Source organism: Podarcis filfolensis (genome assembly GCF_964270895.1).
Source record: "Podarcis filfolensis genome assembly, chromosome: 14".
Taxonomy (NCBI): domain Eukaryota; kingdom Metazoa; phylum Chordata; class Lepidosauria; order Squamata; family Lacertidae; genus Podarcis; species Podarcis filfolensis.
This window is the reverse complement of record NC_139616.1, coordinates 6,327,796-6,340,195: the sequence shown is the minus strand read 5'-3', so window position 1 is coordinate 6,340,195 and position 12,400 is coordinate 6,327,796. Positions and strand designations below refer to the sequence as shown.

Genomic DNA, 12,400 nt, shown 5'->3' with positions numbered 1-12,400 from the left:
AAGCAAAGTTAGGTTTTCTATTTGTTTATTGTGCAAGATAAGAAAAAATGTGTTCTAAGTTTAAGAAAGCATTTTATATTTTATTCTTATAATATAAAGGCCCTCAAAATGTTAACTACTATACTTGAACTAAAGAAGAGGAATATCCAACTACTTATTTAATACACCAATAAAATATCTTCCAAGGATAAGTATCAACATTACTATCATGGACATGATAGCTGATCACCAAATTTTTATTCTCCACCTCCACGAATCATTCATTTCCTTGAATTATGCGTCGAATCTTCTCAGCATCATCTTCTACATTTTTGTTTGTGGGCTCAATCTTGAGAGCAGCAATATAATCTTGGAGACCTAGGGTTAATTTAGCATGCATTTTAATCATAGAATGGCAGCAAAAGACTATAAAGTAGAATTAGAAGATGCATCTACTTTTGTGCATATTGACTTACAAGCAAGTCCTGTATTCAAAGGGGTTTAATCACAGGTAAGTACTGTATGTATAGGATTGCACTGGGGGTGAAGAACCTAAGGCCCTCCAGATGCTGCTGGATAGCCCACTATCCTTGACCACTGGCCATGCTAGGGGGACTACTAAGAATTGGGAGTCCAACAACATCTGGAGTTACATCCCTGGATTATAGCCTTGGGCTGCAATCCAAAACTCCTCTTCTGCCTGTGGGATCCCCAAAGCCCCAAATGGAGGTATGGGAAAGGGCTGAGTTGGTGGCCTGAGATCCACTGGTTCTACCATTTGTACTCCCCTCCACCATCTTTCCTGGATAATGTGAGCAATGGGGATGCAGCCCTGGCTCTACCACTTCATTGCACCCTGCTGCTGCCTGGCCAGGAGTTAGATTGTCTTGCTGACCAATACAGAATGTGCTTCTTAGTCATATAACATGGCCTAGCTGGGACATTTTCAGAGGCCATTGGGAGTACCCTACTTTATTGTTGCTGTTCTACACTTCCTTTAGCATAGAGTCTTTATACCAGCAAGACCTGGGAAACAGACGGACAGATTTTCCTTTAATAAACAATGGTATTTACAGGCAAGGAAATCTCTAAAGCACAATACAAGCAATACCTGCTCTTCAGGTTTGACTCGGAACCCAAAGGCTCCCCGCAACCACCCATAAAAAAACCAGTACTTTGCAGAACTGCAAGTTAGATTTCTAGATATTGACAACAGGAACACGACTGTGCTGAGTCACTGATAAAACTATGGTTATGTGTAGTTGGCTGAGAAGCTGTGCATTTCTTTTTTCTCAAAAGCACCTGCATGGAGTGAATAAACAGGGAAATGGGTGTTTTGGTGCCTTGTCTTTTGACTTACTTTGTGCTACATTGGAGGGGAGAAGTGGGACATAATGGCTGCTCACCTTCCAATGCCCAGAAATTTAGGAAGAAGTATTACATAATTTTCTTTGGGGAAATGTACTGGACAAGGAAAATACAGCTAAAGGCAAAATATAGCAACTTTACTACAGGAATCTACAGGTGCTAGAAATGATGAAAGCAGATTGAAGTAAGGAAGCATTTTGTTAAGCTCCAAATTAGATGTACAGTAAAGCTAAAGGAAACAAGGTAGCAAACAAATATATTTACAAAGAGAGAAACTACTTGTAAAAGGAAAGAAAGATACAGAAGACTTTTCTGTTCACTTTTACATCGGGCAAAGAAAGCTAGTTTAGAAAATAAAGCGTTCCAATGCAACACACTGTCCGATATACTTAAAGATTTCATCTAACGGGAATAGTACTTGTAGAAAGAACCACTTTTGTGGTTTTGTTCCTATTGGTTGCGGGTAACAGTGTGTTAACAGACTGAGGGTGATCTATGCAAATAATTCAAAGTGGACCTACTGAATCAATGGGCAGAAGTTCATTAAGTCCGCTGATGTCATTAGGTCTATTTTGAGTCCAGCGAATGCCTTGTATTGCATCATCCCATCTCCATAAATAAAACAAAACTAAAATTTTAAAAGATTTAACTTTCTGGATGAACAAGCAAAATAAAAAGTACAGATTAACAAAGTCTTGTTCATATCATACAATAAATCCCAACAAATGCAGGAATGTTATCTTCAGCATGTATCTTTCCTCTACCTTCAGCATACAATTCCAGTCCACAGAATGCTGTCCCACGCCTCACATGAGCTTTCACTCTAGCATTAGCATTGTCAGGAACAGGAGGAGTCAGTAATTCCAGGGCCTTGAAAAATAAAACACACAAGTTTGGAAGTCAGCTTAGCTGTCCCTTGAAGACAGTGTACAACTCACACAAGCATTTGCCAGCATTTGTTTTCAAATCTATCAGGTTCCTTGCCTTCATTTGCAGAGACACAAACATGTCAAGTAGCTCTCTGCAGGACCACCCTGGAGCACAAACAAAACAAGCTGAGCCTTGGCTGAGGTGTCTGAAGTCTTAGTGGGTATCTGTATTTTTTATTTTTTTTAATCACTATCACAATTAGAGGCCCTAAGATATAGCTTGTTTAGCTTTTATGTAAATCCGGCACTGGCAGCATATTGCTACCTGGTGCACAAATGGGCACAGACCGCAGCTCTCTTGCTTTAACTGCCCAACTGTTTTACTGTATATTTTCACTATAGAAAAGGAAGCTGCTTTATACTGAGTCAGACCATTGGTCCATCTAGCTCAGCATTATTGACACTGACTGGAAGCAGCTCTCCAGAGCTCTCAGAGTTTCAGGCAGGAGTCTCTTTCAGCCCTACCTGGAGATGCCACCAAGAACTGAACATGGGGCCTATTCTTCTTCTTCACCATCATCATCATCATTCATATGCCACCTTTTCCTCCAAGGAACTCAAGGTAGTTTACATGGTTCTCCTCCTCATTTAACCCCCACATGAACCCTGTGAAGTAGACTAGGCTGAGAGGCAGTGACTGGTCCAAGGTCATCCAGTAAGGGTCACGGCCAAGCGAGGATTCACCCCCTGGTCCAATACTCTAACCACATCATGATGGCTCTCATGCTGGTTTTGCATGCAAAGCAGAAGCTCCACTACTGAGCTACAGCCATTTATATTTTGACATTTTTACTGGGATTATTTTAATATGTATTTTAATAATGGTGTATTTTTCATTTTGCTGCATTTTAACAACATTGTGCAATTAGTTTTCATATTTTGTAAACCACTTAGAAGCCATGTGGACATTAAGAGACATATAAATTAGCAGATTATAATAATAGAAGAGGGCAGTAAGTAGACTGGTAAGAAAACCACTGCAGGCTGCAGGCAAGGACAGTATCAGACCCTTGCTTAAAGTAGCAAAACCAGTCTTATCAGTTGACAGCTGCATAGTGCACATTCACCCTTACGAGTGACACACACAAAGGGGGGGGGAGAGAGCACGAATTTGCCCTTGAACCCAACTGTTTTGTAATCCCAACACAGTGGCATCAGCCAATTTTATTATATATATTTTATATCCTGCTTTATAGCCCCAAGAGGCTCTCAAGTCAGCTTACAAATATTCTCATGAAACAAACAAACAAAAATCTATGGCAGACAGCAAATTCTAATAAAGTTCCAGCAAACCTAGATGATGGCACAACAGATTTTTACAGAATTTCAGTATGTTGGGTGTCAATTTTGGGAAATGTTGATATTTGATGAAATTATAATTACTCGGTGTTAAACAATAACAGTATTGCACAGAATACTGTAAGGCTTGTATAGGCACAGTAGGGCGACAAATGAATGTGATACAGAGTTTTGCTACAGACCTGAAAGCTTTGATAAAAGCAAATACCTTTGAGGAATCTTCAATTGCCTTGTGTAGATTTCTCAGCTTAAGGTGGCAGGCAGCTCGGTTCAAGTACAATGTTGGAATCTTATTACTGATACGAATTGCCAAATTATAGGCATTGACAGCGGCAAGATAATTTCCCGTTGCAAACATTTTACTAAAAAGATAAGAGTATACAGAAGAGTCTAGTTACTGTATTAAATTTCCAAAAGGACTAGGGGTTGTATCCAACTAAATTTTACTTCTAGGACTCCCAACCGGGATTCGTAATTGTTGCCATTCTGGCAGAGTTTGAGAAGAATCGCAAAAGCCTGCTCTGAACCACAAACACACATACACTGCCCATCCAACTTGTTGCTACTTCATTCCCTTTCCCCCATAAACAGCAAGCCATTATTACATGTGAGATAAAAGTGATTTTACACATCCTTTGAAGCAACATCCAAACGCACTTTCCTTTGTCTTTCAACCAATCTGGATTCTTCTCCTCTTCTTTTAAATCTTCTAGCTCAGCAATGTCTGAATTTATGATTCTGCGAGCTTCTGCTTGCTTACATAGCCACTGTGAATAAAAGATATGTGCAGTGCTTTGTGCCTAAAACAGTACAAGTATATTCAATTGCCCTATTTAGCAAATGTAAGTGAATATGCCAGTGTATGGCAACAATACTGAACACCAAGTGTATTGGCATTTGACTTCCAAAGGGTTCCAGAATGCTAGAAGAGCCCAAATTGATCAGGTCAAGGTGGGTCCACCTAGCTCAACATCCTGCTTCTTCCCACAGTGGCAGACCAAGTAGTTCTGGGGAGCCCACAGGCAGGGCCTGGAACCAACACCCTCCCTTGTCATTTGCTTTCCCCTTGTATGGAGGAAGGGGGCCTCTGCACATGGAAAGTTCCACTGAGTTATTATGGCCAGTGGCTGTTGATAACTTTCAGTTAACTCAGGCTTGTTTGCTTGTGTCTTTTGTGATAGAAAATCAGTACCTCCAGAGAAGCATTGCCTACAGTTTCTCTGCAGTGTTTGTGCATTACTTTTGCTCTAATTTGTGGTAAGGGTCATTGTCATAATCCCTTTGGGTGAACAGGCACTGCTGACTTTTACAAGTCATGGCAGTACATGCATACATTCATAAAGAAAACCACATTCCACAAAAAACACTCTCCTTTCCCTTTGTTTGCAGCCTGCTTCCAGTGCCCTCTGAATTAATGACATACAGGCCTTTCCAGACCATCAGTTTACAACATCATAAGTGCGCAGTTAATGCTCAATGGCTGAAGTCTTCCCTCAATTTGCCGTGTGTGTTGTGGGGCTATTTCATTGCCAACATTTCACTGACAGGAGAACATGCTTTCCTGTCTGCAGCTAGCCCAAACATTGCAATTTCAATTGCTGTGAGGAACATGACTGAAGAAGTGTCACTGGCCCCTATTGGACAGTATCTATGACATCATTAGCAATCAGTAGGACAAATCCTCTCCCTCCATTTAAAGTCCACATCACTTTATGACCTTTTCAAAGTACCTTTATTTTTCGCTTTCTACATGTGGGATTGTCTATCCAGATTCTTTTTTCTAAAGTGGTTAAAATAATGCTGGAGGCCACACCCCACTCTACAACTGCAGCTCCTCAGCATGCCTTGAAGCCACAGCAGAGCGGCTGGGTCTCCCTACCTCCTCCTCTTCTGGAACCCTGGATTCTCTGAGAGCTGTAGGAAAGACGCGAGGGGTGAATTTTATTTCAATGCTACTGGCAGATCGCGGAGCAGGGATAGATTCTTCTTTCAGCTTCTCTGAAAACATATTTCCAGAAACTGTATCTGCAATAATCAGAATACATAATGAATTAATTTTTCAATGTATCAGTTCAATGTATCAGCAACCAGGGAGGGAAAAGAAGAGTCTTGGGCACAGATCTAAATAGGTTTCCTCTTTCTAACCTTTATTTGGCAGGCGTTGGCAGGATGATACAAGTACAGATTATTTACAACTAACAGGGCTGAAGCTGCATGTAAAAGGTCTCTTTATTTGTATCACCACTGCTGAGATAAACATTTGGCATTTGCTATGATTAGAGCATCCAGTATCCTGGGGGTAGTGCCTGGTGGGATCCTGAAGGCCCAAAGAAGCACACCAGCACATGTGCATCTGATGGTGCAAGTCACTGAGAAGGAAGAAAAAGACCTCAGGGGAAACACTAACAGGCAAGCTAACTCTCAGGATGGGAACACTTTTAGATAATTTATCTCAAAGGTTAAATCACTTTTTAAAAAAAAGCCATAAAGGCAATAACTGGAGCTTATATAAAATATAAATAACAAATAATCATGGAGAACATATAAAACCAATTACAGATAAACTATTGTGCACTGTCAATACTGTAAAGTCCTAGGACCATTGTATTAAACTTTGTTGTTTATTGTTCCCTTTTCACAGAACCCACAGGTGAAGAAAGGCTAGCTTCTAGGTTAATGAAGATAGTAGGAACAATAAGAAGTTACTTCGATTTGGAAGTTGTTCAGTAGTCTGTGCTATAATGGTGTTTGTACATCATACCAGCCAGGCACGTTTTCTGCCTTCTGAGGAGGGCCGGATCTGAGTTACCTAATGGGCCAACACTCTTCATTACCCAGGCACCCACCTCATGCATCCTATCAGGAGATGCCACAAAGGAGGAAAGTACTGTGCTGACACTTTAGCAAGGAATAAAAGCAGCTGAAATAAAAAATGGAGCAATGATGCTGAGCCTGGATACTAGGGTGAATACAGATTAGAAATGGTTTCACAAGCCAAAAGCAGTGGAAGGTTAAAATGTTTGTTTTGAAAACAGCAAGAACATTTTACCTCCTGTAGTTGTACTTGACTTGGATGTTCCTCTACTTGAAGATTTCACTTTCCTTTTTTTCTCTTGCTTGCTTTCCACTGGGGTTTTTCTGTGTTCCTGATGTGGCTGACGAAAATGAATCTTCTTTTGTTTCTCATTCTGCTCTTTCCATTTCTCAATCTCCTCAGTGGCTTTTTTCCGCTCCTTTTCTTTCAGCTCTTCTATCCTTTCTCTTTCCGCATCTTCTAGCTGATTGAATTGCAGAACCGTCAAACGCTGCACTACAACTACTTTTAAGGTGCAAAGTCTTTCATGACTTATCTCTTATATTCAACACAGTAACTCTTACGAAGGAGGGGGTGGAGGATATAGCACATTACTTTTGCTGGATACTCAGCAAAGGTAAAACACACTGCTGCCCATATATATATAAAAAAGAAGGGTGACTTGTTCCACACATGGCAAGAATGTGATATGCCAAATTCAATGCATTTTTCAAAACGTTATTAAAGAAAGCATTTTCACAGAGCTTTTAATATGTGTGTAGCTTCCACCCATGTTAACTTTGAGGCTGCAATGCAAACTGTAACATCTGAAGAAACATTTGTCAGTAGGTATAATATTGTCAGTAGGTATAATATTATAATATAATAAGGGACGCGGGTAGCGCTGTGGGTTAAACCACAGAGCCTAGGGCTTGCTGATCAGAAGGTTGCGGTTTGAATCCCCGCAACGGGGTGAACTCCCATTGCTCGGTCCCTGCTCCTGCCAACCTAGCAGTTCGAAAGCATGTCAAAGTGCAAGTAGATAAATAGGTACCGCTCCGGTGGGAAGGTAAACGGCGTTTCAGTGCGCTGCTCTGGTTCGCCAGAAGCGGCTTAGTCATGCTGGCCACACGTCCCGGAAGCTGTACGCCGGCTCCCTCGGCCAATAAAGCGAGATGAGCGCCGCAACCCGAGTCGGCCATGACTGGACCTAATGGTCAGGGGTCCCTTTACCTTTATAATATTGTCAGTAGGTATAATATTGGTTATCCATTATTTGCAATCCTGTTTTCCGCTCGTAAGGATGACTCAGGCAGCACCAGATTTACCTTAATTGTGGCCTCCACAGCAAACTTGCTGCGCTCTCGTTTCTGAGCAGCTTTTGCTTCTGCTTCTGATTTTGCGTCCTCTTGTGCTTTGCGCACAGCATCCTCTCGGATTCTCTGCATTTCTCCCTTGTCCCCTGAAGAGAACCATTACAATATCAATTAAAAGACCAATAGGTGTGATAGTACAATTGAGGTATGAGAAATGAGAGATTCTGAAACTGTGTCAGCTGCAGTGATATTCAGGCACTGTTCTTCGCGGGGCAGTAAGGCAAGCCAAACACTGCTGATTGGGCAACTCCTTCCATCCCCTCATCCAACAGCAGGAAGGAAGGGGAAAAGAGACTTCCAGTGACAAAGTTGTAGCCAAGGAGCTGGGAACTGAATTGTTCTCCCTGGACAGTAGTGGCAAGAAGAGGACCTAAAGATCATGCCCCCTGAAGCAGTAAGCAATGCATGGGGAGGAGCCAAGGACTCCCTGAAGACTAAACCCTTCTGGGGACAAATTAATTGCTACTTACCAACCCCTCTTTGCCTTTGCAGCACTGCCTGGAGGGGTTGTCACTGCAGCTTGACATTTTAGCTCATTCTTACTTCCCAATTTTATAATGCTGCTTCTGGCTTTTGGATCAAACTGTTTGGCCTCTCATCCACTGCCAAATTATGAAGATAACCAGTTTACACAGAGCAGCTTACCGATGTGATTAGTTTAGTTTCTGCCACCAGCAGCACACATAAACCATGGGTGGCTCTACATTGATGATTTTTTTAGAACAGGGTCTGTCAATTTGCTCACAACCTATGCAGCCACTGTATGATGATGAGCTTGGGTTAGGCTAGTGTATATTTCAAGAATACATCCTGCACTTAACTTACCAGGCCACGAGAAAGAATTGAGCTGAGTTCAGCTCACTTACACATATTAACTCAACAGTTGAACAAAGAGCCACAACTTATATTAAGATTTGTTTGGAATAATAAAAAATAGTAAAAGCTAGAATTCTTTATGAAGATGAGAGATGAGGTAATCTCTAGATCTCAAATTTGAGTTTGTTGTATATTGCAAATTGCAAAAACTCGATAGGAGGTTGGATAGTGACCCCACATTATTTCATATCAAGAGCTGAGTAAATGTTATCAGAATACCCTTGCACAAAATATTATACGGAAACAGCAATGTAAGGCAACAGTTAGTTAAAGATAATTTTCTACTATCAAATTTGTTAAGTGCCTGGGATCATTATATGTGTCTGTTGCGCCCAAACCCTTAGAATCTATGCTGCCAAAAATCAATTGGAATACAAGCACAAGTTTTGAAATCTGGATAAATAATAATCTTTTTAGGATTTAAAATTTATTATATCAGGGGACTATGATCACTTAATTGGAGATTAAGAGAAGGGAAGAAATGCCCATGGTTTTAGTATTTAAGGTCTAGGAAAATCTTTGAACACATGAACAAATAAAAGCAGCAACAGAGTTCAACAACTTAATAACAGAGACCAACAGGCACATATTAGCAAAAATCTAGCAGTTACTTGTTAAATATAATACAGAACCAAACAAGTTAAAGAATTCATGATGAAATGGGCTCTGTGAGGAGAATAACACATTAGATATTTGGGGAAAGTGCACACAAGCTTTCTCTAAATTTGAAAATAAGAGAAAACTGTTTTTAGATAATGAGGATATAGCACATTACTTTTGCTGGATACCCAGCAAAGGTAAAACACACACTTGTTCCACACATGGCAGTAATATGATATGGCAAAGAAATATTGGATAAAAATAAAAAGTCATGTAAAAGGGACTGTGTGATATGAAAGTCTACTAGAACCAGTGTTTCTTATATGGCAAGAGCAGCTAAAACTCTTTATGTTTAATTTTTTTAATGATTGTTTTTTCTATGTTTTAATAGTTCTTGTATTTATCTGTAAGCTGCCTTGAGTCCAATCAATATGTGGGGAAGTGGAGACTGCTGTATGCATCATTTGTTAAAGAGATGAGTTGACAAAGGAAGGGGGCATGGGCACAGCCAGGACTGGGGGGGGGGGCGCGCGGAGGTGCAGCCAAAGTTGTTGAGAATTTTTTTAGGAAATCATGGGTAAAAATACCTCATAAACAGGACATTGCAGGGGACAAGCTTCTGCTGGGGGGGGGGGCAGAACCTCAGATAACTGAGTTAAGTTTAGTTCAGTTTATTGTGTTTAGCAAGCAGCCATTAAAGGTAAAGGTACCCCTGCCCGTACGGGCCAGTTGTGTCCGACTCTGGGGTTGTGCGCCCATCTCACTTAAGAGGCCGGGGGCCAGCACTGTCCAGAGACACTTCCGGGTCACGTGGCCAGCGTGACAAAGCTGCTCTGGCGAGCCAGCACCAGCGCAGCACACGGAAACGCCATTTACCTTCCCGCTATAAAGCAGTACCTGTTTATCTACTTGCACTTAAGGGTGCTTTCGAACTGCTAGGTGGGCAGGAGCTGGGACCGAAAGACGGGAGCTCACCCCGCTGCGGGGATTCAAACTGCCGTCCATATGATCGGCAGGTCCTAGGCACTGAGGTTTTACCCACAGCGCCACCCGCGTCCCATTACACACATAAAAATAATAATAACAATAATACTGCTAATAATAGTGGTTTACATTTCTACTCCCCGACCTTTACAGGATAAATAATTTCCCATTCATTATTACACAAATCTGTAAAGCATTGGCAAGAAATGTGGATGTTGTAAAGGATATATACAGCTCTACATCAGACAACAACTTTCAATGCTTCTCAAAAATATTTGTGAATCTAGGGAGAGGGGCATCTGCCCCCCCACCCCCCTTAGCTACGCCCATGGAAAGGGGTTTGCCCTAATCACTAGACTAACACACTTTATTAAAATTAGGAAACAAAGACAAGACAACTTTATGGCAAACTGGATTAACTTTACTGAATATAGTCAAAAATAAGGGCATCACATCACTTGTTAAGCTTTAGTTAAATCAGATATAAAATGTTAGGAATTGTGAGTGCTAATATATAATAATAAGTATGGTGATGCATATATGTGGCAAAGGAAACATATATGTGGCAAAGGAAACATATATAAATACTGCAGGAAGGTCAGCAAAGGTTTGTTTAAGACCAACCCAATGGAAAACTCACCATTTTCCATAATGAGGGATTCCCACATGGCCGCTTCTTTTTTATAGAGGGTGAAGAAAACTGAGCCATTCTCGATTTTGGCAGTACTGCGGACATCATCTATAGGAGCATAGAGAATGGCTTCGAATAGAAACGGAGGAGAATTTACCTAATAAGAACATTTAGAAATCAACATGAATATGCTTGCATTTCAGAAACACACTTGGGCAGCATGCTGGGGGCACAAGTCAAAGCTTCACACCACCTTTAGATGCTTGGAGGAAAGGTGGGATATAAATGCAATAAATAACAATAACAACAATAATAATATGTATCCCAAAACATTTACACGTTATACTTGCCCCGAACCTGCTAGGCCCCAACACATTTGTCAGCCTGGTTAGAGCGTGGTGCTGATAACGCCAAGGTTGCAGGTTTGATCCCCATATGGGATAGCTGCATACTCCTGTGTTATTGTTATTACTATTTATTGAATTTATATACCGCCCTGTACCCGGAGATCTCAGGCGGTTCACAGAAAAGATCACCCTAAAAAACACAATATATACAATCAAAATAAAGACAACATCCTCCCCCCGCCCCAGTGCTGCTCTTTCAATCCAGTCTGAGGCATCCCTCTGTGGCTCCATTAAAAAAAAGCACGTGAACAAGAAGGGGAGATCCGATCATTATTCCAGTGTTGCAGAGGGTTGGACTAGATGACCCTCAGGGTCCCTTCCAACTTCACAATTCTACCTTAAAGAGCAGCAACACTAGCTTAAGGTTGCAAGACCTACGTGGGCCTGATGAGGGCAAACCTCGCTGGGATTTACTTCTGAGTAGACGCATACAGGCTTGCACTGCAAGTGATCCGCTAGGGTCTTCGTGGCGCCCCCTGCCCTGTCACTACAACAACTGCTTCTTTTCCTTTCCTGGCGAAGGGCCCCCGGCTGCATGAGGGCCACCCCACCCCCCAGGCCCCGCCTGCCCCCGCCGGGCTACCGCAGACCTTGAGGTATCGCTCGGCGCAGAAAATGCCGTCGCGGCGGAGCGGGGCGGCCCTCCAGGGGACGACCAGGTAGACGGCCTCGGCCGTTTGCTCCCAGCTGTAGTCGCGCACCCACACCGGCATGATCCCGTTGCTAAGGGCCCCGTCCGTAGCGGCATCGCCGCTGCTAAGCAACGGTTTCCAGGAAGCTCTTAAGCACTTCCAGCGAACGGAGCCTGAGGATGGCGGGCGGTCGCGCGTGCGCGCTGCCTTCCCTCCTGGCGGTTCTTATTTTTTTCTTTTTTTTCATCTTCCAAGCATTTATTTCTACTGGAAAGGATTTTGCTTTGTAGGCAGGGGGAGGGAGGGGGAAAAGACCAATTTATGCACACCAAAAGCAGTTTAAATAATCGTAGGAAGAGGAAAGGGGGGGGAGAGATAATCGGTTTCCCAATCTGCATCACCCACCTTCAACTACAAAATCAAACCTTTACTATGAAAACTCAATTGGGGGATTTTCGGAGGCAGTTGAGAACGCTGGTACATTTGAAAGCGAAGAAACCACTCCCGAGAGGCTTTCAAAAGCCA

General features: G+C 42.1%; 1 protein-coding gene across 2 annotated transcripts; it reads right to left on the bottom strand.

The window, feature by feature from the left end:
* Positions 1-8: 8 nt before the first annotated feature.
* DNAAF4 (dynein axonemal assembly factor 4) lies at positions 9-12,020 on the bottom strand. 2 transcript variants are annotated; one of them, XM_083586860.1, is made up of 9 exons: positions 11,834-12,020; positions 10,846-10,993; positions 7,698-7,831; positions 6,625-6,853; positions 5,455-5,600; positions 4,233-4,342; positions 3,784-3,937; positions 2,112-2,217; positions 9-357 (listed from the first exon to the last, which is right to left on the bottom strand). In XM_083586860.1, exons 1-9 carry the CDS (start codon positions 11,954-11,956, stop codon positions 257-259), a joined length of 1,251 nt encoding a protein of 416 aa, XP_083442986.1. In that variant the 5' UTR covers positions 11,957-12,020; the 3' UTR covers positions 9-256. The 2 variants fall into 2 exon arrangements, with proteins under 2 accessions (XP_083442986.1, XP_083442987.1); XM_083586861.1 differs by having other exon boundaries at positions 10,846-10,944; positions 11,834-11,982.
* Between the last annotated feature and the right edge of the window lie 380 nt (positions 12,021-12,400).